Source organism: Hemiscyllium ocellatum, chromosome 46 (genome assembly GCF_020745735.1).
Source record: "Hemiscyllium ocellatum isolate sHemOce1 chromosome 46, sHemOce1.pat.X.cur, whole genome shotgun sequence".
Lineage (NCBI taxonomy): Eukaryota > Metazoa > Chordata > Chondrichthyes > Orectolobiformes > Hemiscylliidae > Hemiscyllium > Hemiscyllium ocellatum.
This window is the reverse complement of record NC_083446.1, coordinates 1,465,534-1,490,757: the sequence shown is the minus strand read 5'-3', so window position 1 is coordinate 1,490,757 and position 25,224 is coordinate 1,465,534. Positions and strand designations below refer to the sequence as shown.

The 25,224-nt window shown below is 60.7% G+C and overlaps 1 protein-coding gene across 3 annotated transcripts in view; it reads left to right on the top strand.

Annotated features, from left to right (window-relative positions):
* LOC132836090 (zinc finger protein ubi-d4-like) overlaps nucleotides 1–25,224 on the top strand; it is a 29,599-nt gene that overhangs the window by 251 nt on the left and 4,124 nt on the right. The window contains exons 2-11 of one of the 3 annotated variants that reach the window (XM_060855346.1): nucleotides 522–682; nucleotides 1,859–1,966; nucleotides 3,766–3,929; nucleotides 8,358–8,450; nucleotides 9,394–9,478; nucleotides 15,781–15,912; nucleotides 19,781–19,819; nucleotides 20,422–20,550; nucleotides 21,018–21,130; nucleotides 23,995–24,076. In XM_060855346.1, coding sequence (XP_060711329.1) covers nucleotides 522–682; nucleotides 1,859–1,966; nucleotides 3,766–3,929; nucleotides 8,358–8,450; nucleotides 9,394–9,478; nucleotides 15,781–15,912; nucleotides 19,781–19,819; nucleotides 20,422–20,550; nucleotides 21,018–21,130; nucleotides 23,995–24,076 — 1,106 coding nt within the window. Of the gene's footprint in view, nucleotides 1–521; nucleotides 683–1,858; nucleotides 1,967–3,765; nucleotides 3,930–8,357; nucleotides 8,451–9,393; nucleotides 9,479–15,780; nucleotides 15,919–19,780; nucleotides 19,820–20,421; nucleotides 20,551–21,017; nucleotides 21,131–23,994; nucleotides 24,077–25,224 lie in introns of all 3 variants that reach the window. The other 2 variants (XM_060855345.1, XM_060855347.1) reach the window with 2 other exon arrangements.

Sequence of the window (25,224 nt, the reverse complement as noted above, 5' to 3'; positions counted from 1 at the left end):
CCCCCCCCCCACATTCCCCCCCCCACATTTCCCCCCCCACATTCCCCCCAGGGGGGTGGAGGGTGAGTGCCCCAGTGGGAGGGTCTCCCAGGATGGGGGTTGAGCGTTCCGGGGTGGGGGTGTGCGCCCCGATGGGAGGGGGGTGAGCGTCCCGGTGGGAGGGGGTGCCGTGTCCCGGTGGGAGGGGGGGGGGTGTGAGTGTCCCGGTGGGGGGGGGGGGCGGGGTGTCCCCCGGTGGGGGGGGGGTGGTACGTGTCCCCCGGTGGGAGGGGGGTGAGTGTCCCGGTGGGAAGGGGTACCGTGTCCCAGTGGGAGGGGGGTGTGTCCGTCCCGGTGGGAGGGGGGTACCGTGTCCCGGTGGGAAGGGGTACCGTGTCCTGGTGGGAGGGGGGGGTGACCGTCCCGGTGGGAGAGGGGGGTGAGTGTCCCGGTGGGAGGGGGGGGGGTGAGTGTCCCGGTGGGAGGGGGTACCGTGACCTTGGTGTAGCTGGTACTGACTGGTGGCTGCATTCTGCACACAGCATTGGTGAGCAATACTACAAAGATGCCATTGAACAGTGCCACAACTATAACGCCAGGCTGTGTGCCGAGAGGAGTGTGCGGCTGCCTTTCCTGGACTCCCAGACTGGAGTGGCCCAGAGTAACTGCTACATCTGGATGGAGAAACGACACCGTGGCCCAGGTAGGGAGCTCATTCACTGCACTCTGGGGGTTAACCTGCTGGAATGCAGGGTCACATCAGATCAACGCAAGGCAGGGATTGGTGGGGGACAGTAGCTGGTATTCAGTCCCCCTTTCTTTACAGGGGAAGAGCCGTTGACACTGAACCAGCTCGGAGTGAACAGACCCTCAGACACTGCTGTTTCTGTCTGTCAGCCAGGGCTGCCTGATTGGGGACTGTTAATCTGGTCCAAACAGGGAGCTCACTCTGAGCTCCACGTTACAATCCCTACACCCCTCCCAGGAGTCGGGAGGTGGATGCCTGTTCTTTATCTGAGCGTATGGGTACAGTAAATGACACACGTGGAAGTGCAGATGAAACTTTGATGGATGTGGAACACACCTGTTTAGGCCTTGGGCGGAGGTGGGGGGGTGGGAAATGCAGGTTTTGCAATTTCTGCAGTGGCAGGGGAAGGTGCCGGGAGGGAAGGGTGGGTTGTTAGGGGGCGTGGACCTGATGAGGTAGTCGAGGTGCAAACGGTCTTTACGAAAGGGGATAGGGGTGGGGAGGGAAATATATCTCTAGGGGTGGAGTCCGTTTGTAGGTGGTGGAAATGGCAGAAGATCATGTGATGTATACAGGGAGCTGCTCAGTGGGACAGGGGTGTGTGTGTGTGTGTATAACAGGGAGCTGCTCAGTGGGACAGGGGTGTGTGTGTGTGTGTGTGTATAACAGGGAGCTGCTCAGTGGGACGGTGTGTGTGTGTGTGTATAACAGGGAGCTGCTCAGTGGGACAGGGGTGTGTGTGTATAACAGGGAGCTGCTCAGTGGGACAGGGGTGTGTGTGTGTATAACAGGGAGCTGCTCAGTGGGACAGGGGTGTGTGTGTGTGTGTGTATAACAGGGAGCTGCTCAGTGGGACAGGGATGTGTGTGTGTATAACAGGGAGCTGCTCAGTGGGACAGGGGTGTGTGTGTGTGTAACAGGGAGCTGCTCAGTGGGACAGGGGTGTGTGTGTATAACGGAGCTGCTCAGTGGGACAGGGGTGTGTGTGTGTGTGGGTGGGGGTGTGTGTGTGTGGGTGTGGGTGTGGGTGTGTGTGTGTGTAACAGGGAGCTGTCAGTGTTCCTGCTGTGGGCCATCGTACTAATTGCTGGATGGTATGTACGGAGATGTTTTCCATTTCCTGTGCTGCAGGAATGGCCCCAGGGCAGCTGTACACCTACCCCGCTCGTCGCTGGAGGAAGAAGAGGAGGGCACATCCCCCTGAGGACCCTCACCTCAGCTTTCCAGCTCTGAAACCAGGTACAGATAGCTGGTGCGCTCTCTGGGAGTCGCTGCTGGTGGGGGTAGTGCGACAGCGTTGTACTCCATACCCCCCCCTCTCTCCCCCCCACAGCCCAATGTAATTCCCCCGGTAACTAACCCCCACTCACTGACATCCTTCTCCAACACTGGTGTGGGTTTCATCTGTTTCCTGCTCACGGCAAGAGCTCCCCCAGCACGGCATCTCCGTGCCTGTCTGGTTTCACGTGTGTAGCTATCTCACTCCTGAACCCTGCGCTCCCTTCGGAAAGTCCCATTGGATTCCCACCCGACCCTGTGTCCGACCACGCGCTGTCACTGTCCTCGGAGTGTCCAGTGAGGGGCGGGGGAGGAGCAGTGTAGTCGGACCCTTCCCCTGTCCCTGAGTCTCTGATGGAGGGGGGAAGCAGTGTAGAGGGAGCCTTCCCCTGTCCCTGAGTCTCTGATGGAGGGGGGAAGCAGTGTAGAGGGAGCCTTCCCCTGTCCCTGAGTCTCTGATGGAGGGGGGAAGCAGTGTAGAGGGAGCCTTCCCCTGTCCCTGAGTCTCTGATGGAGGGGGGAGCAGTGTAGAGGGAGCCTTCCCCTGTCCCGAACCCCGTGCTCTCCGAGTCACCAAAGGAGGGGTGAGCAGTGTAGAGGGAGCCTTCCCCTGTCCCTGAGTCTCTGATGGAGGGGGGAGCAGTGTAGAGGGAGCCTTCCCTTAGTCCCTCACCCCGTGCTGTCCCTGAGTCTCTGATGGAGGGGGGAGGGGAGCAATGTAGAGGGAGCCTTCCCCTGTCCCTCGCCCCGTGCTGTCCCTGAGTCTCTGATGGAGGGGGGAGCAGTGTAGAGGGAGCCTTAACCTGTCCCTGAGTCTCTGATGGAGGGGGGAGCACTGTAGAGGGAGCTTCCCCCTGTCCCTGAGTCTCTGATGGAGGGGGTGAGCAGTGTAGAGGGAGTCTTCCCCTGTCCCTGAGTCTCTGATGGAGGGGGGAGCACTGTAGAGGGAGCTTCCCCCTGTCCCTGAGTCTCTGATGGAGGGGGTGAGCAGTGTAGAGGGAGCCTTCCCCTGTCCCTGAGTCTCTGATGGAGGGGGGAGCAGTGTAGAGGGAGCCTTCCCCTGTCCCGAACCCCGTGCTCTCCGAGTCACCAAAGGAGGGGTGAGCAGTGTAGAGGGAGCCTTCCCCTGTCCCTGAGTCTCTGATGGAGGGGGGAGCAGTGTAGAGGGAGCCTTCCCTTAGTCCCTCACCCCGTGCTGTCCCTGAGTCTCTGATGGAGGGGGGAGGGGAGCAATGTAGAGGGAGCCTTCCCCTGTCCCTCGCCCCGTGCTGTCCCTGAGTCTCTGATGGAGGGGGGAGCAGTGTAGAGGGAGCCTTACCCTGTCCCTGAGTCTCTGATGGAGGGGGGAGCACTGTAGAGGGAGCTTCCCCCTGTCCCTGAGTCTCTGATGGAGGGGGTGAGCAGTGTAGAGGGAGTCTTCCCCTGTCCCTGAGTCTCTGATGGAGGGGGGAGCACTGTAGAGGGAGCTTCCCCCTGTCCCTGAGTCTCTGATGGAGGGGGTGAGCAGTGTAGAGGAAGCCTTTCCCTGTCCCTGAGTCTCTGATGGAGGGGGGAGCAGTGTAGAGGGGCCCTCCTCCTGTCCCTCACCCCGTGAGCTGTGTAGAGGGGCCCCTCCCCCGTCCCCTGCCCCGTGCTGTGTCCTGTCAGTGTAAGCAGTCCCTGTGGAGGGTGCTGTGTACCCCGAGCTGCCCCAGCGGAGGGAGGGGATGGATGTTGGTCAGGGTCTGGTTGCTGTGAGCTCCTGTCTGTTTGCTGCACAGAGCTGGACCTGGGCCTGAAGAAAGACCTCCTGGTGCCCCCCGATGGCAGTAGTCTGGAGGCATTACTGAGAGGGGAGTCGGTGGAGAAACAGCGAGGGATCTCTGACCACCGAGATGACGACAGTCTGAATGACTTCCCCATCAACCACGGTCGGACCCGGAAGGTGTGTCCGCACTCCCCGCGTGCGCGTACACACACGCACACACACACACACAGGCGCACGCACGCGCGTGTATACACACACACACAGACGCACGCACGCGTATACACACACACGCGCACACACAGATGCACGCACGCATATACACAGACGCACGCGCGCGTACACGCACAGACGCACGCGCGCGTACACGCACAGACGCGCGACACGCACAGGCGCACGCACGCACACGCAGGCGCATGCGCGCGTTCAAGCACACACACATAGATGCACACGCACGTGCACAGACGCGCACACCCATGAGCTGAGGGCAGGGAATCGGGCCAATCCTTTCCTGGAACGCCATGGGGTTACCACGAGACGCATCCCCTACTCAGACCAATCACTGGGAACTCTCAGCCAAGAAATTCAAGTGTTTGCAACAAGTGGCAGTCACTCAGGCAGCAGGAAAGGCAACATCCTGACCCCACAGGGTCACCCTCCCTGACCCCAACGGGGTCATCCTCCCTGACGTCTGGGGCCCTGTGTCAGTATTGGGAGAGCTGTCCCTCCCACTGCCTGAGCAACATCCTGACCCAGTCACACTGACAGAATCCTACCTTCCCGACAATCTCCCTGACCCCACCTGATTATCACCATCCCTGGATAGGTGCTGTCCCACCATCGGGACTGACCTGGCAGAGGGAGGGGTACGGTGGGGTTACAGTTTGGGGGTGGGGTGGGGAGTTGCTCAGGGCTTGCCCAGTTTTGTCTCTGGACCCCTTGGGGTCTCATGGCTTCAGGTTAATCAGGGACAAGGAACCCCCTCGCTGATGTCCTCATACCGGCCTCCCTCGGCTGATGGTCTTCAGCTTGGCTTTGTAGCTGACTGTTGGCTCTGAGGGATTGTGGCTCTTTCTCGGGATGATGTACTGTGCAGTGATCGTGCGATGGTGCTTGGGGCCCTGTAGGGAAAGCTGTTTCAGTGTGGGGAAACACAGCATTTGGCAATGCCCAGGCGAGGTCCTGGGGAACACCAGTCTGAGAATGAAACTCCAATCGTTTCCTGTTGGAATCAGGGGATTGGGATTGAGAGGGAACAGGCCACCCACCCCCAACAGGGATAGTGGGAATGTTTATATCCAACCTGGCCTGGACGGACAGACGGGCTCACTTCAATAACTCATCGAGAAGGTGGACATGCTGCCTCAGCGCTGACCCTCCGACAGTGCAGCACTCCCTCAGCACTGACCCTCCGACAGTGCGGCACTCCCTCAGCACTGACCCTCCGACAGTGCGGCACTCCCTAGCACTGACCCTCCGACAGTGCGGCACTCCCTCAGCACTGACCCTCCGACAGTGCGGCACTCCCTCAGCACTGACCCTCCGACAGTGCGGCCCTCCCTCAGCACTGACCCTCCGACAGTGCGGCCCTCCCTCAGCACTGACCCTCCGACAGTGCGGCCCTCCCTCAGCACTGACCCTCCGACAGTGCGGCCCTCCCTGAGCACTGACCCTCCGACAGTGCGGCCCTCCCTGAGCACTGACCCTCCGACAGTGCGGCACTCCCTCAGCACTGACCCTCCGACAGTGCAGCACTCCCTCAGCAGTGACCCTCCGACAGTGCCCACTCCCTCAGCACTGACCCTCCGACAGTGCAGTTCTCCCGCTGCACTGACCCTCCGACAGTGCAGCACTCCCGCTGCACTGACCCTCCGACAGTGCGGCGCTCCCTCAGCACTGACCCTCCGACAGTGCGGCGCTCCCGCTGCACTGACCCTCCGACAGTGCGGCCCTCCCTCAGCACTGACCCTCCGACAGTGCGGCACTCCCTCAGCACTGACCCTCCGACAGTGCAGCACTCCCTCAGCAGTGACCCTCCGACAGTGCCCACTCCCTCAGCACTGACCCTCCGACAGTGCAGTTCTCCCGCTGCACTGACCCTCCGACAGTGCAGTACTCCCGCTGCACTGACCCTCCGACAGTGCGGCCCTCCCTCAGCACTGACCCTCCGACAGTGCAGCACTCCCTCAGCAGTGACCCTCTGACAGTGCCCACTCCCTCAGCACTGACCCTCCGACAGTGCAGTTCTCCCGCTGCACTGACCCTCCGACAGTGCAGCACTCCCGCTGCACTGACCCTCCGACAGTGCGGCGCTCCCTCAGCACTGACCCTCCGACAGTGCGGCGCTCCCTCAGCACTGACCCTCCGACAGTGCGGCACTCCCTCAGCACTGACCCTCCGACAGTGCGGCACTCCCTCAGCACTGACCCTCCGACAGTGCAGCACTCCCGCTGCACTGACCCTCCGACAGTGCAGCACTCCCGCTGTACTGACCCTCCGACAGTGCAGCACTCCCGCCGTACTGACCCTCCGACAGTGCGGCGCTCCCTCAGCACTGACCCTCCGACAGTGCGGCGCTCCCGCTGCACTGACCCTCCGACAGTGCGGCCCTCCCTCAGCACTGACCCTCCGACAGTGCAGCACTCCCTCAGCACTGACCCTCCGACAGTGCAGCACTCCCTCAGCAGTGACCCTCCGACAGTGCCCACTCCCTCAGCACTGACCCTCCGACAGTGCAGTTCTCCCGCTGCACTGACCCTCCGACAGTGCAGTACTCCCGCTGCACTGACCCTCCGACAGTGCGGCCCTCCCTCAGCACTGACCCTCCGACAGTGCAGCACTCCCTCAGCAGTGACCCTCTGACAGTGCCCACTCCCTCAGCACTGACCCTCCGACAGTGCAGTTCTCCCGCTGCACTGACCCTCCGACAGTGCAGCACTCCCGCTGCACTGACCCTCCGACAGTGCGGCGCTCCCTCAGCACTGACCCTCCGACAGTGCAGCACTCCCGCTGCACTGACCCTCCGACAGTGCAGCACTCCCGCTGCACTGACCCTCCGACAGTGCAGCACTCCCGCTGTACTGACCCTCCGACAGTGCGGCGCTCCCTCAGCACTGACCCTCCGACAGTGCGGCGCTCCCGCTGCACTGACCCTCCGACAGTGCGGCCCTCCCTCAGCACTGACCCTCCGACAGTGCTGCACTCCCTCAGCACTGACCCTCCGACAGTGCGGCGCTCCCTCAGCAGTGACCCTCTGACAGTGCGGCCCTCCCTCAGCACTGACCCTCCGACAGTGCTGCACTCCCTCAGCACTGACCCTCCGACAGTGCGGCGCTCCCTCAGCAGTGACCCTCTGACAGTGCCCACTCCCTCAGCACTGACCCTCCGACAGTGCAGTACTCCCGCTGCACTGACCCTCCGACAGTGCGGCCCTCCCTCAGCACTGACCCTCCGACAGTGCAGCACTCCCTCAGCAGTGACCCTCTGACAGTGCCCACTCCCTCAGCACTGACCCTCCGACAGTGCAGTTCTCCCGCTGCACTGACCCTCCGACAGTGCAGTACTCCCGCTGCACTGACCCTCCGACAGTGCGGCCCTCCCTCAGCACTGACCCTCCGACAGTGCGGCACTCCCTCAGCAGTGACCCTCTGACAGTGCCCACTCCCTCAGCACTGACCCTCCGACAGTGCAGTTCTCCCGCTGCACTGACCCTCCGACAGTGCAGTTCTCCCGCTGCACTGACCCTCCGACAGTGCAGCACTCCCGCTGCACTGACCCTCCGACAGTGCGGCGCTCCCTCAGCACTGACCCTCCGACAGTGCAGCACTCCCGCTGCACTGACCCTCCGACAGTGCGGCGCTCCCTCAGCACTGACCCTCCGACAGTCCAGCACTCCCGCTGCACTGACCCTCCGACAGTGCGGCGCTCCCTCAGCACTGACCCTCCGACAGTGCGGCGCTCCCTCAGCACTGACCCTCCGACAGTGCGGCGCTCCCTCAGCACTGACCCTCCGACAGTGCGGCGCTCCCTCAGCACTGACCCTCCGACAGTGCAGCACTCCCTCAGCACTGACCCTCCGACAGTGCGGCCCTCCCTCAGCACTGACCCTCCGACAGTGCAGCACTCCCTCAGCACTGACCCTCCGACAGTGCGGCGCTCCCTCAGCACTGACCCTCCGACAGTGCGGCGCTCCCTCAGCAGTGACCCTCCGACAGTGCGGCACTCCCTCAGCACTGACCCTCCGACAGTGCGGCGCTCCCTCAGCACTGACCCTCCGACAGTGCGGCGCTCCCTCAGCAGTGACCCTCCGACAGTGCGGCACTCCCTCAGCACTGACCCTCCGACAGTGCGGCGCTCCCTCAGCAGTGACCCTCCGACAGTGCGGCACTCCCTCAGCACTGACCCTCCGACAGTGCGGCACTCCTTTTCCTTGAACTTGCAGCAAACCGCAGTCTATGATTCAAAAGCAGAAAATACCTGGAGCCAGTCATTCCCGGTAACTCTCTGGAGTGGGTCTTTGCCGGATTGAGTGGGATGAGGCAGTGGGTTTGGTTCTGTTCAGGAACATTGTGTGAAGATCACTTGCTGATGTTGTTGTATTCTTACCAGAGAATCCTGGATCCGGATGATTTTCTGGATGACCTGGATGATGAAGATTATGAGGAAGATCTCCCAAAGCGCAGGAGTAAAGGCCGGGCCAAGGTCAGCTGCTCACTTTCTCCAACTGTGTGGGACCCACCTTTACCCCGGGGGGTGTGAGGGGGCGGTCTGCCTGGAGCAGGAATCCTTCTGTGGTAACCCCACTCCGTTTGACACACCATCTGGTATTCCACCACCGCTGCCAAACTCTGTCACACCGTCCAGCCCCACACCCCTCCCTATCTCTGTAACCCCTTCCAGCCCCCACACCCCTCCCTATCTTGTCACCCCCTCCAGCCTCTACACCCCCTCCCTATCTCTGTAACTCCCTTCAGCCCCCACACCTCCTCTCTATCTCTGTATCCCCCTCTGGCCCCTACACCCCCTCCCTATCTCTGTAACCCCCTCCAGCCCCTACACCCCCTCCCTATCTCTGTAACCCCCTCCAGTCCCTACACCCCCTCCCTATCTCTGTCAGCCCCTCCAGCCCCTATACCCCCTCCCTATCTCTGTCAGCCCCTATACCCCCTCCCTATCTCTGTCACCCCCTCCAGCCCCTACACCCCCTCCCTATCTCTGTAACCCCTACACCCCCTCCCTATCTCTGTAACCCCTACACCCCCTCCCTATCTTTTAACCCCCTCCAGTCCCTACACCCCCTCCCTATCTCTGTAACCCTTACACCCCCTCCCTATCTCTGTAACCCCCTCCAGCCCCTACACCCCCTCCCTATCTCTGTAACCCCCTCCAGTCCCTACACCCCCTCCCTATCTCTGTCAGCCCCTTGCTCCCCCCAGTGTAATCCCTGGGAGTGTGTCCCTGATTGAGTTCTGTGTGCTGGATCTCCTGTGAGCGGTCACCATGGACAGAAGGTTGGGAGGGGTGGGTAGCTGGTTCCCCTCCTGTTCCTGAGGGACAGTCCCAATCGGGCTGTTGTTGCCTGAGGCTCCGTGTGGATGGGATGGAGCAGTTTGCTGACAGTGGGCGTGTATTTCTCTCGGCTCAGGGGAAAGGAGTTGGTCGGAGTGCGAGAAAGAAAGCCATGGACGCTGCTGCGATTGAGGATCGAGAGAAACCCTACGCCTGTGACAGTAAGTACCCAGTCTCCGCTCCTGCAGCAGCCAGCCTGGCTGCAGTCATGTCCTCTCGTCCTGGATCTCCCACCCTCGCCCCTCCCACCCTCGCCCCTCCCTCCCCCGACCCTTCGCCCCTCCCCCGACCCTTCGCCCCTCCTCCCGACCCTTCGCCCCTCTTCCCCCCCCACCCCACTCTCTGAGACGGGATGGAGGGGGGCTGGGAGGTGGGGTGCACGTGTACACACACACACACTACAGCAGAGGTCACTGTCATTTTCTGGCTCCCTTCCCTCAGTGGTGACTGTAGCAGTCAGTTACAGCCTGGCTGGTACATCCTGTGTGGCAATGGATTAGATTAGATTACTTACAGTGTGGAAACAGGCCCTTCGGCCCAACAAGTCCACACCGACCCACCGAAGCGCATCCCTACATTTACCCCTTACCCCTACATTTACCCCTTACCTAACACTACGGGCAATTTAGCATGGCCAATTCACCTGACCACACATCTTTGGACTGTGGGAGGAAACCGGAGCACCCGGAGGAAATCCACGCAGACACGGGGAGAACGTGCAAACTCCACACAGTCGGTCACCTGAGGCAGGAATTGAACCCGGGTCTCTGGCGCTGTGAGGCAGCAGTGCTAACCACTGTGCCACCCATGCCTTTTCCAAACAGACGGCTCATGTTCTCATCGAAAATGTTGCTCCCGTTCCCTTTGGTGACTCTTCCAAAATGGGAACCTTTAACAGGATCTGTTGTGTGTAATTGCAGCGTTCTGTGCTGTCAGACGCCAGGCTGTTGTGGGCAGTGCCCCCTTGGGCAGTGTTATTGATGGGCTCCCATGCAATGTTAACACTGACAGATCTGACTGAGGTCCTGGCAAGAGGATCTGCACAGATAGTGATGGTAAAACCCTGGACTATATTGCCAGGAATCGGCTTTTTCAAGGTTGGTGTTAGGTGTGCTGTATCTGTAGGAAATGTCAGTGTAGCCTACAGCCTTGCAGTGGGGGATCTGTGTAATACTGAGAGCAGGAACCTCATCTTCCCTGCTTCCTGCTCCAGGACACACTCAAAGGCACTTTGTTCCATCCTTGGATGTTAGCCCATGGTGGGAGTTATCCCTGCTCAGGCCCTGTGTGTTTCAGCTCCCTGCTGCTGCTGTTTACACCGGGGGAGGGGGGGGGGGGGCTGCCTGTGCTAGACACACAGGAGCTGGGAGTTTACACAGAGCCCGATACTGCTGGTCACACTCTCCCTCTGGCTCATCGCAGGCAGCACCCAGCTCTCTCACGTTGGGCGGAGCTCTATAGGCCCCTCCGGCAGCACCCAGCTCTCTCACCTCCTCTGGCTCTTTATTTCAAACAAGCGAAAGAAACTAAACCACACCCTGTTCTTTCAGATCTTTTCACACTCTTTATCTTCTCTGTTGCAGATAGATGCAAACAAAAGCATACCTCCAAATCTTCTGAACGAGGTATTCTGCAAATTCTCACTGTCCTTTTCCTTGTTTGCCTGTGCGTCTTCCTCCAGCTGTCCTTAGCTCTGATTTCCTGTAAATGTGTCTGTCTGTGTGTCTGTCTGTGTGTCTGTCTGTGTGTCTGTCTGTGTGTCTGTCTGTGTGTCTGTCTGTCTCTCTGTCTGTCTCTGTGTCTCTGTCTGTCCGTCTCTGTGTCTGTCTCTTTGGGAGGTGAGTGAGGTAAGCAGCTGTTGTCTGGGCTGAAGAGCCGGGGTGTGGGGGAGTGGAGAGTGCTCACCGCTGCCACCCTCCCAGTGTCAGGGGGCCTTGAGGAGAGTCCCCAGGGAGGGGTTCCAATCCATCAGCCAGACCTTGAGCTGCTGCTGATGGGGAAGGGGTCTCCCGGCCCTGCCTCCATTTTGTATCCAGATGCCTGGTCAGCAGAGGCCTGGTGGGGATCAGACAAGTGTGATGCTCTCCTTAGTTGACTAGCCTCACAGTGGGATGCTGCGAGGGTGGACAAGACACTGTTGGAGTAAGGTGCAGCTGGGGAGGACTGTCCTCTGTGAGGGAGCTGGGTCTGTGGAATGCTCTTCCCCTGAAACTGCAGAGGGATCTGGGTCACAGGATACATTCCAGTGAGATTGAGCAGTATGGAGGTCGGGGGGAGAACAGACAGGGAAGGGACCACAGCCAGCTCAGCCAAGCTCTTCCGGGGCTGGAGAGCAGGCTGGTGGGGGCTGAGGGGCGTGTCGCTGGTGTTAAGCTGGATCGGGATTACCAGCGCCCTGTCCAACATGACCACCGGGCAGCAGCCCCTCAGGCAGTGAGTGTCCCAGCGCCCTGTCCAACATGACCACCGGGCAGCAGCCCCTCAGGCAGTGAGTGTCCCAGCGCACTGTCCAACATGACCACCGGGCAGCAGCCCCTCAGGCAGTGAGTGTCCCAGCGCCCTGTCCAACATGCCCACCGGGCAGCAGCCCCTCAGGCACTGAGTGTCCCAGCGCCCTGTCCAACATGACCACCGGGCAGCAGCCCCTCAGGCAGTGAGTGTCCCAGCGCCCTGTCCAACATGCCCACCGGGCAGCAGCCCCTCAGGCAGTGAGTGTCCCAGCGCCCTGTCCAACATGCCCACCGGGCAGCAGCCCCTCAGGCAGTGAGTGTCCCAGCGCCCTGTCCAACATGCCCACCGGGCAGCAGCCCCTCAGGCAGTGAGTGTCCCAGCGCCCTGTCCAACATGACCACCGGGCAGCAGCCCCTCAGGCAGTGAGTGTCCTAGCGCCCTGTCCAACATGACCACCGGGCAGCAGCCCCTCAGGCAGTGAGTGTCCCAGCGCCCTGTCCAACATGCCCACCGGGCAGCAGCCCCTCAGGCAGTGAGTGTCCCAGCGCCCTGTCCAACATGACCACCGGGCAGCAGCCCCTCAGGCAGTGAGTGTCCCAGCGCCCTGTCCAACATGACCACCGGGCAGCAGCCCCTCAGGCAGTGAGTGTCCCAGCGCCCTGTCCAACATGCCCACCGGGCAGCAGCCCCTCAGGCAGTGAGTGTCCCAGCGCCCTGTCCAACATGACCACCGGGCAGCAGCCCCTCAGGCAGTGAGTGTCCCAGCGCCCTGTCCAACATGCCCACCGGGCAGCAGCCCCTCAGGCAGTGAGTGTCCCAGCACCCTGTCCAACATGCCCACCGGGCAGCAGCCCCTCAGGCAGTGAGTGTCCCAGCACCCTGTCCAACATGCCCACCGGGCAGCAGCCCCTCAGGCAGTGAGTGTCCCAGCGCCCTGTCCAACATGCCCACCGGGCAGCAGCCCCTCAGGCAGTGAGTGTCCCAGCACCCTGTCCAACATGCCCACCGGGCAGCAGCCCCTCAGGCAGTGAGTGTCCCAGCACCCTGTCCAACATGACCACCGGGCAGCAGCCCCTCAGGCAGTGAGTGTCCCAGCGCCCTGTCCAACATGCCCACCGGGCAGCAGCCCCTCAGGCAGTGAGTGTCCCAGCGCCCTGTCCAACATTACCACCGGGCAGCAGCCCCTCAGGCAGTGAGTGTCCCAGCGCCCTGTCCAACATGACCACCGGGCAGCAGCCCCTCAGGCAGTGAGTGTCCCAGCACCCTGTCCAACATGCCCACCGGGCAGCAGCCCCTCAGGCAGTGAGTGTCCCAGCACCCTGTCCAACATGCCCACCGGGCAGCAGCCCCTCAGGCAGTGAGTGTCCCAGCGCCCTGTCCAACATGCCCACCGGGCAGCAGCCCCTCAGGCAGTGAGTGTCCCAGCACCCTGTCCAACATGCCCACCGGGCAGCAGCCCCTCAGGCAGTGAGTGTCCCAGCACCCTGTCCAACATGACCACCGGGCAGCAGCCCCTCAGGCAGTGAGTGTCCCAGCGCCCTGTCCAACATGCCCACCGGGCAGCAGCCCCTCAGGCAGTGAGTGTCCCAGCGCCCTGTCCAACATTACCACCGGGCAGCAGCCCCTCAGGCAGTGAGTGTCCCAGCGCCCTGTCCAACATGACCACCGGGCAGCAGCCCCTCAGGCAGTGAGTGTCCCAGCGCCCTGTCCAACATGCCCACCGGGCAGCAGCCCCTCAGGCAGTGAGTGTCCCAGCGCCCTGTCCAACATGCCCACCGGGCAGCAGCCCCTCAGGCAGTGAGTGTCCCAGCGCCCTGTCCAACATGACCACCGGGCAGCGCGGGGCGAGCCAGCTCACTGTGCTTTCTGATTGGATTGCTCTCAGCTCCCCTCACATTGTGTTGGGGCGTCTTGGCATCGCTACCCCCCCCGCCCCGACAGTGTGGTGCCCCCTCAGCACTGACCCTCCGACAGTGCCCGCCCCCTCGGTGCTGACCCTCCCCTCCCCCGACAGTGCGACGCTCCCTCGGCCCTGACCCTCCGACAGTGCCCGCCCCCTCGGTGCTGACCCTCCCCTCCCCCGACAGTGCGACGCTCCCTCGGCACTGACCCTCCGACAGTGCCCGCCCCCTCGGTGCTGACCCTCCCCTCCCCCGACAGTGCGACGCTCCCTTGGCACTGACCCTCCGACAGTGCCCGCCCCCTCGGTGCTGACGCTCCCTCGGCACTGACCCTCCGACAGTGCCCGCCCCCTCGGTGCTGACCCTCCCCTCCCCCGACAGTGCGACGCTCCCTCGGCACTGACCCTCCGACAGTGCCCGCCCCCTCGGTGCTGACGCTCCCTCGGCACTGACCCTCCGACAGTGCCCGCCCCCTCGGTGCTGACGCTCCCTCGGCACTGACCCTCCGACAGTGCCCGCCCCCTCGGTGCTGACCCTCCCCTCCCCCGACAGTGTGACGCTCCCTCGGTGCTGACCCCCCCCGACAGTGCGGCACTCCCATCGTCACGCAGTGCGATGCTGGCTCGCTCTCGCTCTCTGCCCCTCTCTCTCTCACACACATTCCCTGTTCAGAATTCCGACCTCCCCTTCCATTTGATTTGTTCTCAGGCCCAGATTCCCAGCTGGTTTCTTGCTGGTTGTGACCTGGATCATGTTTTCATCTTTTGTCCCGATTTGCAGTCAGGAAGCAGGCGCGACCTCCTCCAGATGGTCACTGAGCTGAGGTAGTGCCCATTGGCATCTGCCAGTGTCAGTGTAAACCCCTCGCTGAGCATGCACCGGCTCTGTGAATGATCCCCTCACAGCTAACTGTGTGTGTTCACCCCTCAGTCAGTCGTTAGCTCGCTGCTATTTCTGGGAAGATAGGAGCCTGTCCCTCAGTGTTCACCTTCCCCGGGAGTGGTTTTGAGCTGGGTGTCTATCCACACTCCCCTTTCCCTTCCAGTGTCATTGTGGAGAACTGACCAGCTTCCCACTCATTGGACAGACTCCTCCCTTCCCCCTGCTTCCCTCCTCCCTCCCCCTGCCTAAGGCAAACCCTGAACCATGGTCAGGAAGGATGTTTGAGGGGATATCGTCCATATCTTCTGGGAGAGAGCAGGCTGATCTGATCCACATCAGGGTTTCCAGAACAAACTGGGGAGACCATTGGGAACAGAAATGCCTGGAGAAATTCAGGAGAAACCCCCGTCACTCCTAACCTTCAAGGGGGGGCGTGGGAGAGAGAAATGTGGCTGTCCCTCCCACTGGCACTCTGTGTTGGGAGGGGGACACTGGGTGAAGCTGTGGGTGATTGTACAAGGGGGAAGGAGCAGAGAGGGAGTGAGCGACACGGGGGGTGGGGACAGGAACAGCAGCAGCTCCTGGGGTATCCTACACTAGCTCTCCCACACTGGCTCGTTAGGAATTGGCCCTTCCAGCCTGGGGCCTGATATGTCACAATTCGGTCATCCTATCTCCATCTACTGTGTTCTGTCTGTCTCTCTGTCTGTCTGTCTCTGTCTGTCTCTCTGTCTCTCTGTCTCTGTCTGTCTCTGTCTGTCTGTCTCTGTCTGTCTCTCTGTCTCTGTCTGTCTCTGTCTGTCTCTGTCTGTCTGTCTCTGTCTGTCTCTCTGTCTCTGTCTGTCTCTGTCTGTCTGTCTCTGTCTGTCTGTCTCTGTCTGTCTCTCTGTCTGTCTCTCTGTGTCTCTCTCTCTGTGTCTCTCTCTCTGTGTCTCTCTCTCTGTGTCTGTCGCGCTCTCCCCCCCTCGCCGTGGCACCACCCCCCATTCCCTTCCCCATGTGTGCCCAGGCCCCCTGTCAGTTTGCTCGCAGTTTCTCCAGGTGCCAGTGAGCAGGCTGTCAGTGACACGGCTTCCTTTGGTGTTTTGGATAAAGCAGGTTTTGGGGATTTGCCGTCTCTGGTTGTGTTCTGTACCCTGTGTTTGCTCACGTGCTCCCTGTGGGAATGCCAGCTGCTCACCTCAACCCTCCTGTCTTTTTGTTTTGCTGCCCTGCCCTCCTCCCGCCAGTCTGTGGGAAACGTTACAAGAACCGGCCGGGACTCAGTTACCACTACGCCCACTCCCACCTGGCAGACGAAGAGGGAGATGAGGACAAAGACCTGGAGCCCCAGATCCCAATATCACACCGGAGGGAGGAACGTAAGTGTGCGTGGCTGTTCTTCTCTCACATTAATGAGGGGTGGGGGGGAATGTAAGTGTGTGCGGCTGTTCCTCTCTCACATTAATGAGGGGAAGGGGAGGAGGAAGGGGCTGCCTGAGATCACAATCAGCATATGGCAGTGTGCCATTTACTCCAGGGACCTCCCACTCTCTCTGAGCCATCACTGGCCTGATGGGCAGAGTAGCCTCCAGTTGTGCTGTCTTATTCTGTGAATCCATCGGCTGAGTGTGCACGGGGGTGTATTTATAAGCCAGGGGCCTGTCTGAGTGAGCCCTCTGTATCACTAAGCTTTCCCCTGGGCAGTTAGTTTACTCATTTGTGGGATAATGGTGGGACAGGGTGGTTTTGAGAATTCCCTACCTGGCCCAGGATGGGGGGTGGAGGGGAGACTCAGGCTATACGGGTGTGATCAGGAAAATCACGGATAACTCACCAAAGATCCTCAGGCAGCACCTTCCAAACCCACGGCCACTTCCATCCAGAAGGACAAGGGGCAGCAGGTACACGGGAACCCCACCCCCTGCAAGTTCCCCTCCGAGCCCCTCACCATCCCGACTTGGAAATATCTCGCCGTTCCCTCAGTGTGGCTGGGTCAGAATCCTGGGATTCCCTCCCTAAGGGACACTGTGGGTCTACCCACAGCACATGGGCTGCAGCGGGTCAAGAAGGCAGCTCACCCCCCACCTTCTCAAGGGGGCAACTAGGGACGGGGGACAGTAAATCCTGGGCCCAGCCAGCGACCCCTCCACATCTGACCTGAGTGGAAGTGAAAAGGGAGATGGTGTTCAGTGACCACCCACTCAGGAGTTGACCTTTGGAACCAGCTGTTATAAGCTGGCAGGGGACAGTGAGCTCCCAGGGGCCGAAAGGTTAAGGTTTCAGAAGAACCACTCTCCAGGAAGGCAGGGGGCACGTCGAGAGGAGATCCGAGCTGGGCAATCGGGAAGTAATTCCTCCCATAAAGGACCATTCCAGTGCTCCATCTCCCTGCTCCCACACCCTGCCCTGAGGAGGAGACTGTGCTCAGGCGGGGAGGGTGAATGGCCTCGTGCTGTTCCTGTGTAACAGCCTCGGGCAGGGTGGGGCTGAATGGCCTCGTGCTGTTCCTGTGGGACAGCATTAAGGAGGGGGCTGAATGGCCTCCTGCTGTTCCTGTGGGACAGCATGAAGGAGGGGGCTGAATGGCCTTCTCCTTTTGCCGTTTCCCTTTGCCTGCGTCTCAGAGACTCCAGGAAGAGGAGTTTTTGCTTGTGTTGGTTCTGGGGCCTGCCCAGATTTCTAGAACATTCTTTGATCCTCTTGAGGTGAATGTCCCGAACTGCTTGGTGCGAACTAGAGTAACCAAGTTTCCAGTTTAGTTCTGTGCTGACGTAGGCTGTCTGTGAGAGATGCTTCATAAAATCACAGGCATGTTACAGTGCAGAGAGAGGCCACTCAGCCCATTGGATCCTCTCACAGGGACATGCACTCTCCTGCCTTCTCCCAATAACCATCCAGGGCCCCTCTTGTGATTATTTCAGACTGACTCCCTCCCACCATGCTGTTGGCAGTACATCCAGACCCGAACTGCTGACTGCGTTAAAAAGACCCCATTGTGCCCAGTCAATCCTGTTCCTTTTATGAATGGGAGCAGTTTCTCCCCATGGGGATAGTATCCGAGCTGAGGTCTAACCAGTTCAGCATCACCTCCCTGCTCTTGTACCCTGTGAGATCCGGTTTGTAAAGCTGAGGACACCGTCAGTCTCCTTAACTGCTCTGCCCACCTCTTCTCGAGTCAGACAGCACGGAAACAGACCCTTCGGCCCAACCAGTCCATGCTGATCCTAACCCCAAACTAAACTAGTCCCAGCTGCCTGCTCCTGACCCATCTCCCTCCAACCCTTTCCTATCCAGGTCCTTATCCAAATGTACCCCCACCCACCACTCCCTCAGGAAGTTCACTCCACACACAGACCACCCTCTGGGTAAAGAGTTTGCCCCCTCATGTCTCTCTTAACTGTGTCCCCTCTCACCTTAAACATGTGTCCCCTGGTCTTGAAATCCCCCACCCTGGGGAACACACAATTACCCTCAGCTCTGTCTACACCCCCCATTATTTTGTAAATGTGTATCATATCGCCTCTCATCCTTCTACACGTGAGGGAAAAATCTCCCAGCCTATCCATTTATAACTGAAACTCTCCAGACCCTTCAACATCCTGGTAACCCCCTTCTCACCCCTCTCCAGTTTAATAATATCCTTCCTGTAGCAGGGTGGCAGGAACTGGGCACGTTGTTCCCCAAGTGGCCTCATTAATGCCCTGTACAACCCCAACAGGACACTCCAACCCTGATACTCTGAGCTAGGAAGGCAGGTGTGCTAACCACCTTCAGTGACCAGTGCATACACCCACACAGCTCCCGCTGCTCCTGCACCCTGGTTTTATATCCCCCATCGCTGTTGTGAGCAGAGTGCACCAGCTCCCACCTTTGTGTAGCTACCAGCCCATCCGTGTTCTCCTGGCGCGGAGCTCAGTGCTGGAGAGGGGGGTGGGGGTGGTCAGTGGGAAAGCTGCTCACCGTGCCTGTTTGCTGACCCTCCCCCCACCTCCCTCTGGAGACAGTGGCGGGAAGCGATAGTCCTGGCTTCGCCGGTGATGCTGTCTGCAGTCGAGCAGCCTGTGTGAAGGCAATGGTTCCCCTGTGTCAGGGTTGGGGGCTGGGGTTCCAGTGCCCCCCAGCCCTGTTTGATGCTGGGGGGGGTGGGGGAGGGGGATCTCAGTGCCCCCCCAGCCCTGTTTGATGCTGGGTGGTGGGGGAGGGGTGGAAGGAGGGGGATCTCAGTGCCCCCCAGCCCTGTGTGCAGCTGGGTGGTGGGGGAGGTGGGGGGGAGGGGGATCTCAGTGCCCCCCAGCCCTGTTTGATGCTGGGTGATGGGGAAGGTCGGGGGGAGGGGGATCTCAGTGCCCCCCAGCCCTGTTTGATGCTGGGTGATGGGGAAGGTGGGGGGGAGGGGGATCTCAGTGCCCCCCAGCCCTGTTTGATGCTGGGTGGTGGGGAAGGTGGGGGGGGGAGGGGGATCTCAGTGCCCCCCCAGCCCTGAGTGAAGCTGGGTGGGGGGGGAGGGGGATCTGTGCCCCCCAGCCCTGTTTGATGGTGGGGGAGGGGGATCTCAGTGCCCCCCAGCCCTGTTTGATGCTGGGGGGTGGGGGGGAGGGGGATCTCAGTGCCCCCCAGCCCTGTTTGATGCTGGGTGGTGGGGAAGGTGGGGGGGAGGGGGATCTCAGTGCCCCCCTGCCCTGTGTGAAGCTGGGTGATGGGGGAGGTGGGGGGGGAGGGGGATCTGTGCCCCCCCAGCCCTGTTTGATGGAGGGGGAGGGGGGAGGGGGATCTCTGCCCCCCAGCCCTGTTTTATGCTGGGTGGTGGGGAAGGTGGGGGGGAGGGGGATCTCAGTGCCCCCCTGCCCTGTGTGAAGCTGGTTGATGGGGGAGGGGTGGGGGGAGGGGGATCTCAGTGCCCCCCAGCCCTGAGTGAAGCTGGGTGGGGGGGGGAGAGGGATCTGTGCCCCCCAGCCCTGTTTGATGGTGGGGGAGGGGGAGGGGGGAGGGGGATCTCAGTGCCCCCCCAGCCCTGTTTGATGGTGGGGGGGGAGGGGGATCTCAGTGCCCCCCCAGCCCTGTGTGAAGCTGGGTGGTGGGGGAGGGGGAGGGGGATCTCAGTGTGCCCCAGCCCTGTTTGATGCTGGGTGGTCGGGGGGGGGGGGGGGGACCTCAGTGGGGGAGGGGCTCTCAGTGGGGGAGGGGGGGGGGGGGTCTGGTTTACCGAACTGCTGGTCCTTTCTCACTCTGCCCTTCTCTTCGTTACAGTGGGGCGGCCTCCAGGCGACTTCAGAAAATTGAAAGCAGGTCTGGAGCCAACCTCTCTCTCTCTCTCTCTCTCTCACATTATCTCTATCTCTCTCCCCGCACCGTCTCTCCCTCAGACCCCTCTCTCGGTCTGCTCTCCGTCCCCTCCCTCCCTCCCTCTGTCTCTTTCCCTTCCTCTCCCACCGCCCCCTCTCTCTGTCATCTGTCTCTTTCTCTCTGTTACTGCCTTGCCTTGTTGTGCCTGAGTGTGAGGGGAGTGTTGGAGGGGGGCTGCAGTGAGGTGGACAGTTCGCTCTGTCTGTCAGCACCCCGCTCTGATTCGGACTGCTCCCGTTTGTGTCTGCCTCAGGGAGTGAGGGTGGATGGGGTGGGGGGGGGGGGGGGGAAGAGGTGGTGGTGTTGTGTGTGTTACTGTCGCTCACCGTGTTGTCCCACTGACGCTGTGAGACAGTCCCCTCCTGCGGCAGCCTGGAGTCACAAGCTGTGCCCACCACCCTCCATCCCCACCCACCCCCTCCCCACTGGACGTTGTTGTGGCTATGTAAATGCAGGCACGTGTCAGTGAGCTGTCCTTGGCGATTCTCAGAGGGTTCTGACTCCTCTCTCTCTCTCTCTCTCTCTCTCTGGTTGTGAATTGACAGCAAAGAAGGGTCCGGATGGGCTGGCTCTACCCAATAACTACTGCGACTTCTGCCTGGGCGACTCGCGACTCAACAAGAAGACAGGCCAGTCCGAGGAGCTGGTCTCGTGCTCCGACTGTGGCCGCTCAGGTATCCCCGACTCCTGGCTTGGTGTGCTGCACACAACCCCAGGCTGGCCATTCAGCCCAGCCGCAGCTGCTGCTCCCTGTCAGCCTCCCCCTCTCCCAGCCGTCCTGTTCTCTTCCCAATGCCCTCCCCAAAGCATATTCACACAGTGCCTCCCTGTGGGAGAGGGGGAAAGGAGGGAGATTTGGATGGATTCGGGATTGTGTGACATCAATGCCCCCCGTCTCCCCTTGTACCTCCGCGCGCACACCCCCACAGTCGATCAGCGTGTACCAAAACGCCTCTGGGCCTCCAACCCCACGCTCCACGAGGGGCCTGTTCCACCCTTCCCTCATAGAGGCTGGGGCCGGTTACTCCCAGCCCCACCCCCCCATGTCCCCACCAAACCGTTCCCTGCCCTGGGCAGTGTTTGGAGGGCAGGGATGGGCAGTGCCCAGGCTGCTTTCTAACGGAGTCCCTGTTGTTACCAGGACACCCATCGTGCCTGCAGTTTACCCCAGTGATGATGGCGGCTGTGAAGACCTATCGCTGGCAGTGCATTGAGTGTAAATGCTGCAATCTGTGTGGGACCTCCGAGAATGATGTAAGTACAAGGCGCAGGGCTGGGGGAGGGGGGAACTGATCAACACACTGCCCTGACAGCACAGGGAACCACCTCCACACCCCACAGCCCCCTCCCCCCGGGTGTGGGCTCTGTGATCATTACCTTTGGTGTGGCGGTTAGAGCTCAGCCCGAGGGTATGGCATAGGGGCTCTCGCCCACAAAAGCACTGAGGGAGTGGGGCACTGTCGGAGGGTCAGTGCTGAGGGAGTGGGGCACTGTCGGAGGGTCAGTGCTGAGGGAGTGCGCACTGTCGGAGGTTTAGTGCTGAGGGAGTGGGCACTGTCGGAGGGTCAGTGCTGAGGGAGCGCCGCACTGTCCAAGGGTCAGTGCTGAGGGAGTGCCGCACTGTCGGAGAGTCAGTGCTGAGGGAGTGCGCACTGTCGGAGGTTTAGTGCTGAGGGAGTGGGCACTGTCGGAGGGTCAGTGCTGAGGGAGGGGGGCACTGTCAGAGGGTCAGTGCTGAGGGAGGGGGGCACTGTCGGAGGGTCAGTGCTGAGGGAGGGGGGCACTGTCGGAGGGTCAGTGCTGAGGGAGGGGGGCACTGTCGGAGGGTCAGTGCTGAGGGAGGGGGGCACTGTCGGAGGGTCAGTGCTGAGGGAGGGGGGCACTGTCGAAGGGTCAGTGCTGAGGGAGCGCCGCACTGTCGAAGGGTCAGTGCTGAGGGAGTGCCGCACTGTCGGAGGGTCAGTGCTGAGGGAGGGGGGCACTGTCGGAGGGTCAGTGCTGAGGGAGTGCCGCACTGTCGGAGGGTCAGTGCTGAGGGAGTGGGCACTGTCGGAGGGTCAGTGCTGAGGGAGCGGGCACTGTCGGAGGGTCAGTGCTGAGGGAGTGCCGCACTGTCGGAGGGTCAGTGCTGAGGGAGTGCCGCACTGTCGGAGGGTCAGTGCTGAGGGAGTGCCGCACTGTCGGAGGGTCAGTGCTGAGGGAGTGCCGCACTGTCGGAGGGTCAGTGCTGAGGGAGTGCCGCACTGTCGGAGGGTCAGTGCTGAGGGAGTGCCGCACTGTCGGAGGGTCAGTGCTGAGGGAGTGCCGCACTGTCGGAGGGTCAGTGCTGAGGGAGTGCCGCACTGTCGGAGGGTCAGTGCTGAGGGAGTGCCGCACTGTCGGAGGGTCAGTGCTGAGGGAGTGCCGCACTGTCGGAGGGTCAGTGCTGAGGGAGTGCCGCACTGTCGGAGGGTCAGTGCTGAGGGAGTGCCGCACTGTCGGAGGGTCAGTGCTGAGGGAGTGCCGCACTGTCGGAGGGTCAGTGCTGAGGGAGTGCCGCACTGTCGGAGGGTCAGTGCTGAGGGAGTGCCGCACTGTCGGAGGGTCAGTGCTGAGGGAGTGCCGCACTGTCGGAGGGTCAGTGCTGAGGGAGTGCCGCACTGTCGGAGGGTCAGTGCTGAGGGAGTGCCGCACTGTCGGAGGGTCAGTGCTGAGGGAGTGCCGCACTGTCGGAGGGTCAGTGCTGAGGGAGTGCCGCACTGTCGGAGGGTCAGTGCTGAGGGAGTGCCGCACTGTCGGAGGGTCAGTGCTGAGGGAGGGGGGCACTGTCGAAGGGTCAGTGCTGAGGGAGCGCCGCACTGTCGAAGGGTCAGTGCTGAGGGAGCGCCGCACTGTCGGAGAGTCAGTGCTGAGGGAGCGGGCACTGTCGGAGGGTCAGTGCTGAGGGAGTGCCGCACTGTCGGAGGGTCAGTGCTGAGGGAGCGGGCACTGTCGGAGGGTCAGTGCTGAGGGAGCGGGCACTGTCGGAGGGTCAGTGCTGAGGGAGTGCCGCACTGTCGGAGGGTCAGTGCTGAGGGAGTGCCGCACTGTCGGAGGGTCAGTGCTGAGGGAGTGCCGCACTGTCGGAGGGTCAGTGCTGAGGGAGTGCCGCACTGTCGGAGGGTCAGTGCTGAGGGAGTGCCGCACTGTCGGAGGGTCAGTGCTGAGGGAGTGCCGCACTGTCGGAGGGTCAGTGCTGAGGGAGTGCCGCACTGTCGGAGGGTCAGTGCTGAGGGAGTGCCGCACTGTCGGAGGGTCAGTGCTGAGGGAGTGCCGCACTGTCGGAGGGTCAGTGCTGAGGGAGTGCCGCACTGTCGGAGGGTCAGTGCTGAGGGAGTGCCGCACTGTCGGAGGGTCAGTGCTGAGGGAGTGCCGCACTGTCGGAGGGTCAGTGCTGAGGGAGTGCCGCACTGTCGGAGGGTCAGTGCTGAGGGAGTGCCGCACTGTCGGAGGGTCAGTGCTGAGGGAGTGGGCGCTGTCAGAGGGTCAGTGCTGAGGGAGCGTAGTGTGTGGGGATGGGGTTTGACGGGTGGGTGTGCTGGGAGTAGCAGCTTGGGGAGGGGTGAGGGTGTTTTGCAGAGTCAGGAGATGAGGCAGGAGTGAGGTGGGTGTTCTGTGTGAGTGTGTGTGTGAGAGCCCGTACCCCTGTGAGAGTCAGTGTGTGAGTGTGAGAGAGAGTGTGTCCGTACCCCAGTGAGAGTCAGAGAGTGTGTGTGTGAGAGAGCCCGTACCCCTGTGAGAGTCAGAGTGTATGTGTGTGTGTGAGCCCTTACCCCAGAGAGAGTCAGTGTGTGTGTGAGAGCCCGTACCCCAGTGAGAGTGTGTGTATACACAAGTTCCATTGGCCACTATTGCCAGATGACCCTGCTGGGAGAGCTCCCTGGGGCTAATAATTATTCCTTGACCAACCTCACTAACAACAGAGGAGCTGGCTCATTGCCACATTGCTGCTATGTCTATCATGGACTACACTGTTCCTTACATGGCAACAGTAACGCGACCTCCATAACAGACTGCTGGTAGTCTGGGAAGCTTGGGCTGAGCAGGAGGGGATGAAAGGAGCAGTTCCTGTGTCCTCACTGGTGTCTGTGTTTCCCCAGGACCAGCTCCTGTTCTGTGATGATTGTGACCGTGGTTACCATATGTACTGCCTCACCCCACCGATGTCAGAGCCCCCTGAAGGTGAGTTCACCCTGCCTCTGCCAACGCAGCGAGATGGCCGTCGTGCTGTCTTAGCCATTGGCTGGGGGGGGAGGAGAGGAGAGAGGGAACCAGACACTCGGACAGGGACAGGCTGTGCAATGCCTCCTGTGTTCCTTGATCAGTCAGGGCTCTCTGTTCCTTTTCCCAGTTTGTGAAAGGTGTGATTAGATTGTGTACCTATCCCAGCGGATTGGACGGTGTGAAATGTGACCGCCCCCCGCTCCATTGAAGAGAGGGAGAAAGTGGGAAATTCCAGACCAATGTTTGCCTCATCCCAGTGTCTGAGAGATGCTGGAAAGGATGTGCTAAATGGGCACTTTGAAACCACCAGTCATCATGGATTTGTGAAAGGGAAAATTGTGTTTGACAAATTGTATTTGGCCGGCATGGTGGCACAATGGTTGGCACTGCTGCCTCACAGCGCCAGGGACCCAGGTTCAATTCCCAACTCAGGCGACTGACTGTGTGCAGTTTGCACGTTCTCCCCGTGTCTGCATGGGTTTCCTCCGGGTGCTCCGGTTTCCTACCACAGTCCAAAGATGTGCGGGTCAGGTGAATTGGCCATGCTAAATTGCCCGTAGTGTTAGGTAAAGGGGTAAATGTAGGGGTATGGGTGGGTTGCGCTTCGGTGGGTCGGTGTGGACTTGTTGGGCCGAAGGGCCTGGTTCCACACTGTAAGTAATCTAATCTAAAAAAAAACCTACTGGAGCCTATTTGAGGATGTAACTATCACAATAGATCAGGGAGAATCAGTGCATGTGGTGCACTTGGAGTTTCAGAGTATGGATACAGTCCCGCGTAAGAGGTTAGTGTGTAAAATCAAAACAGACAGGATTGATGGTAATATACTGGGATGGACCGAGAATTGGTTAGCAGACAGGAAACAGAGTAGAAATTATATGGGTCATTTTCAGAGGGAAATGCCATGATAAGTACGATACCACAGGGATCACGGCTTTGGCCCAAATACTTTCAATATATATCAACAATTTGGATGAGGAAATCAAATGTAATATTTCTAAGTTTGATGACAACTCAAAACTAGGTGCCATTGGGAACGGTGAGGAGGATGTGACAGGATCTCCGAACGATTGGGATCAGTTACCGGAATGGGTAGATGGAACAGA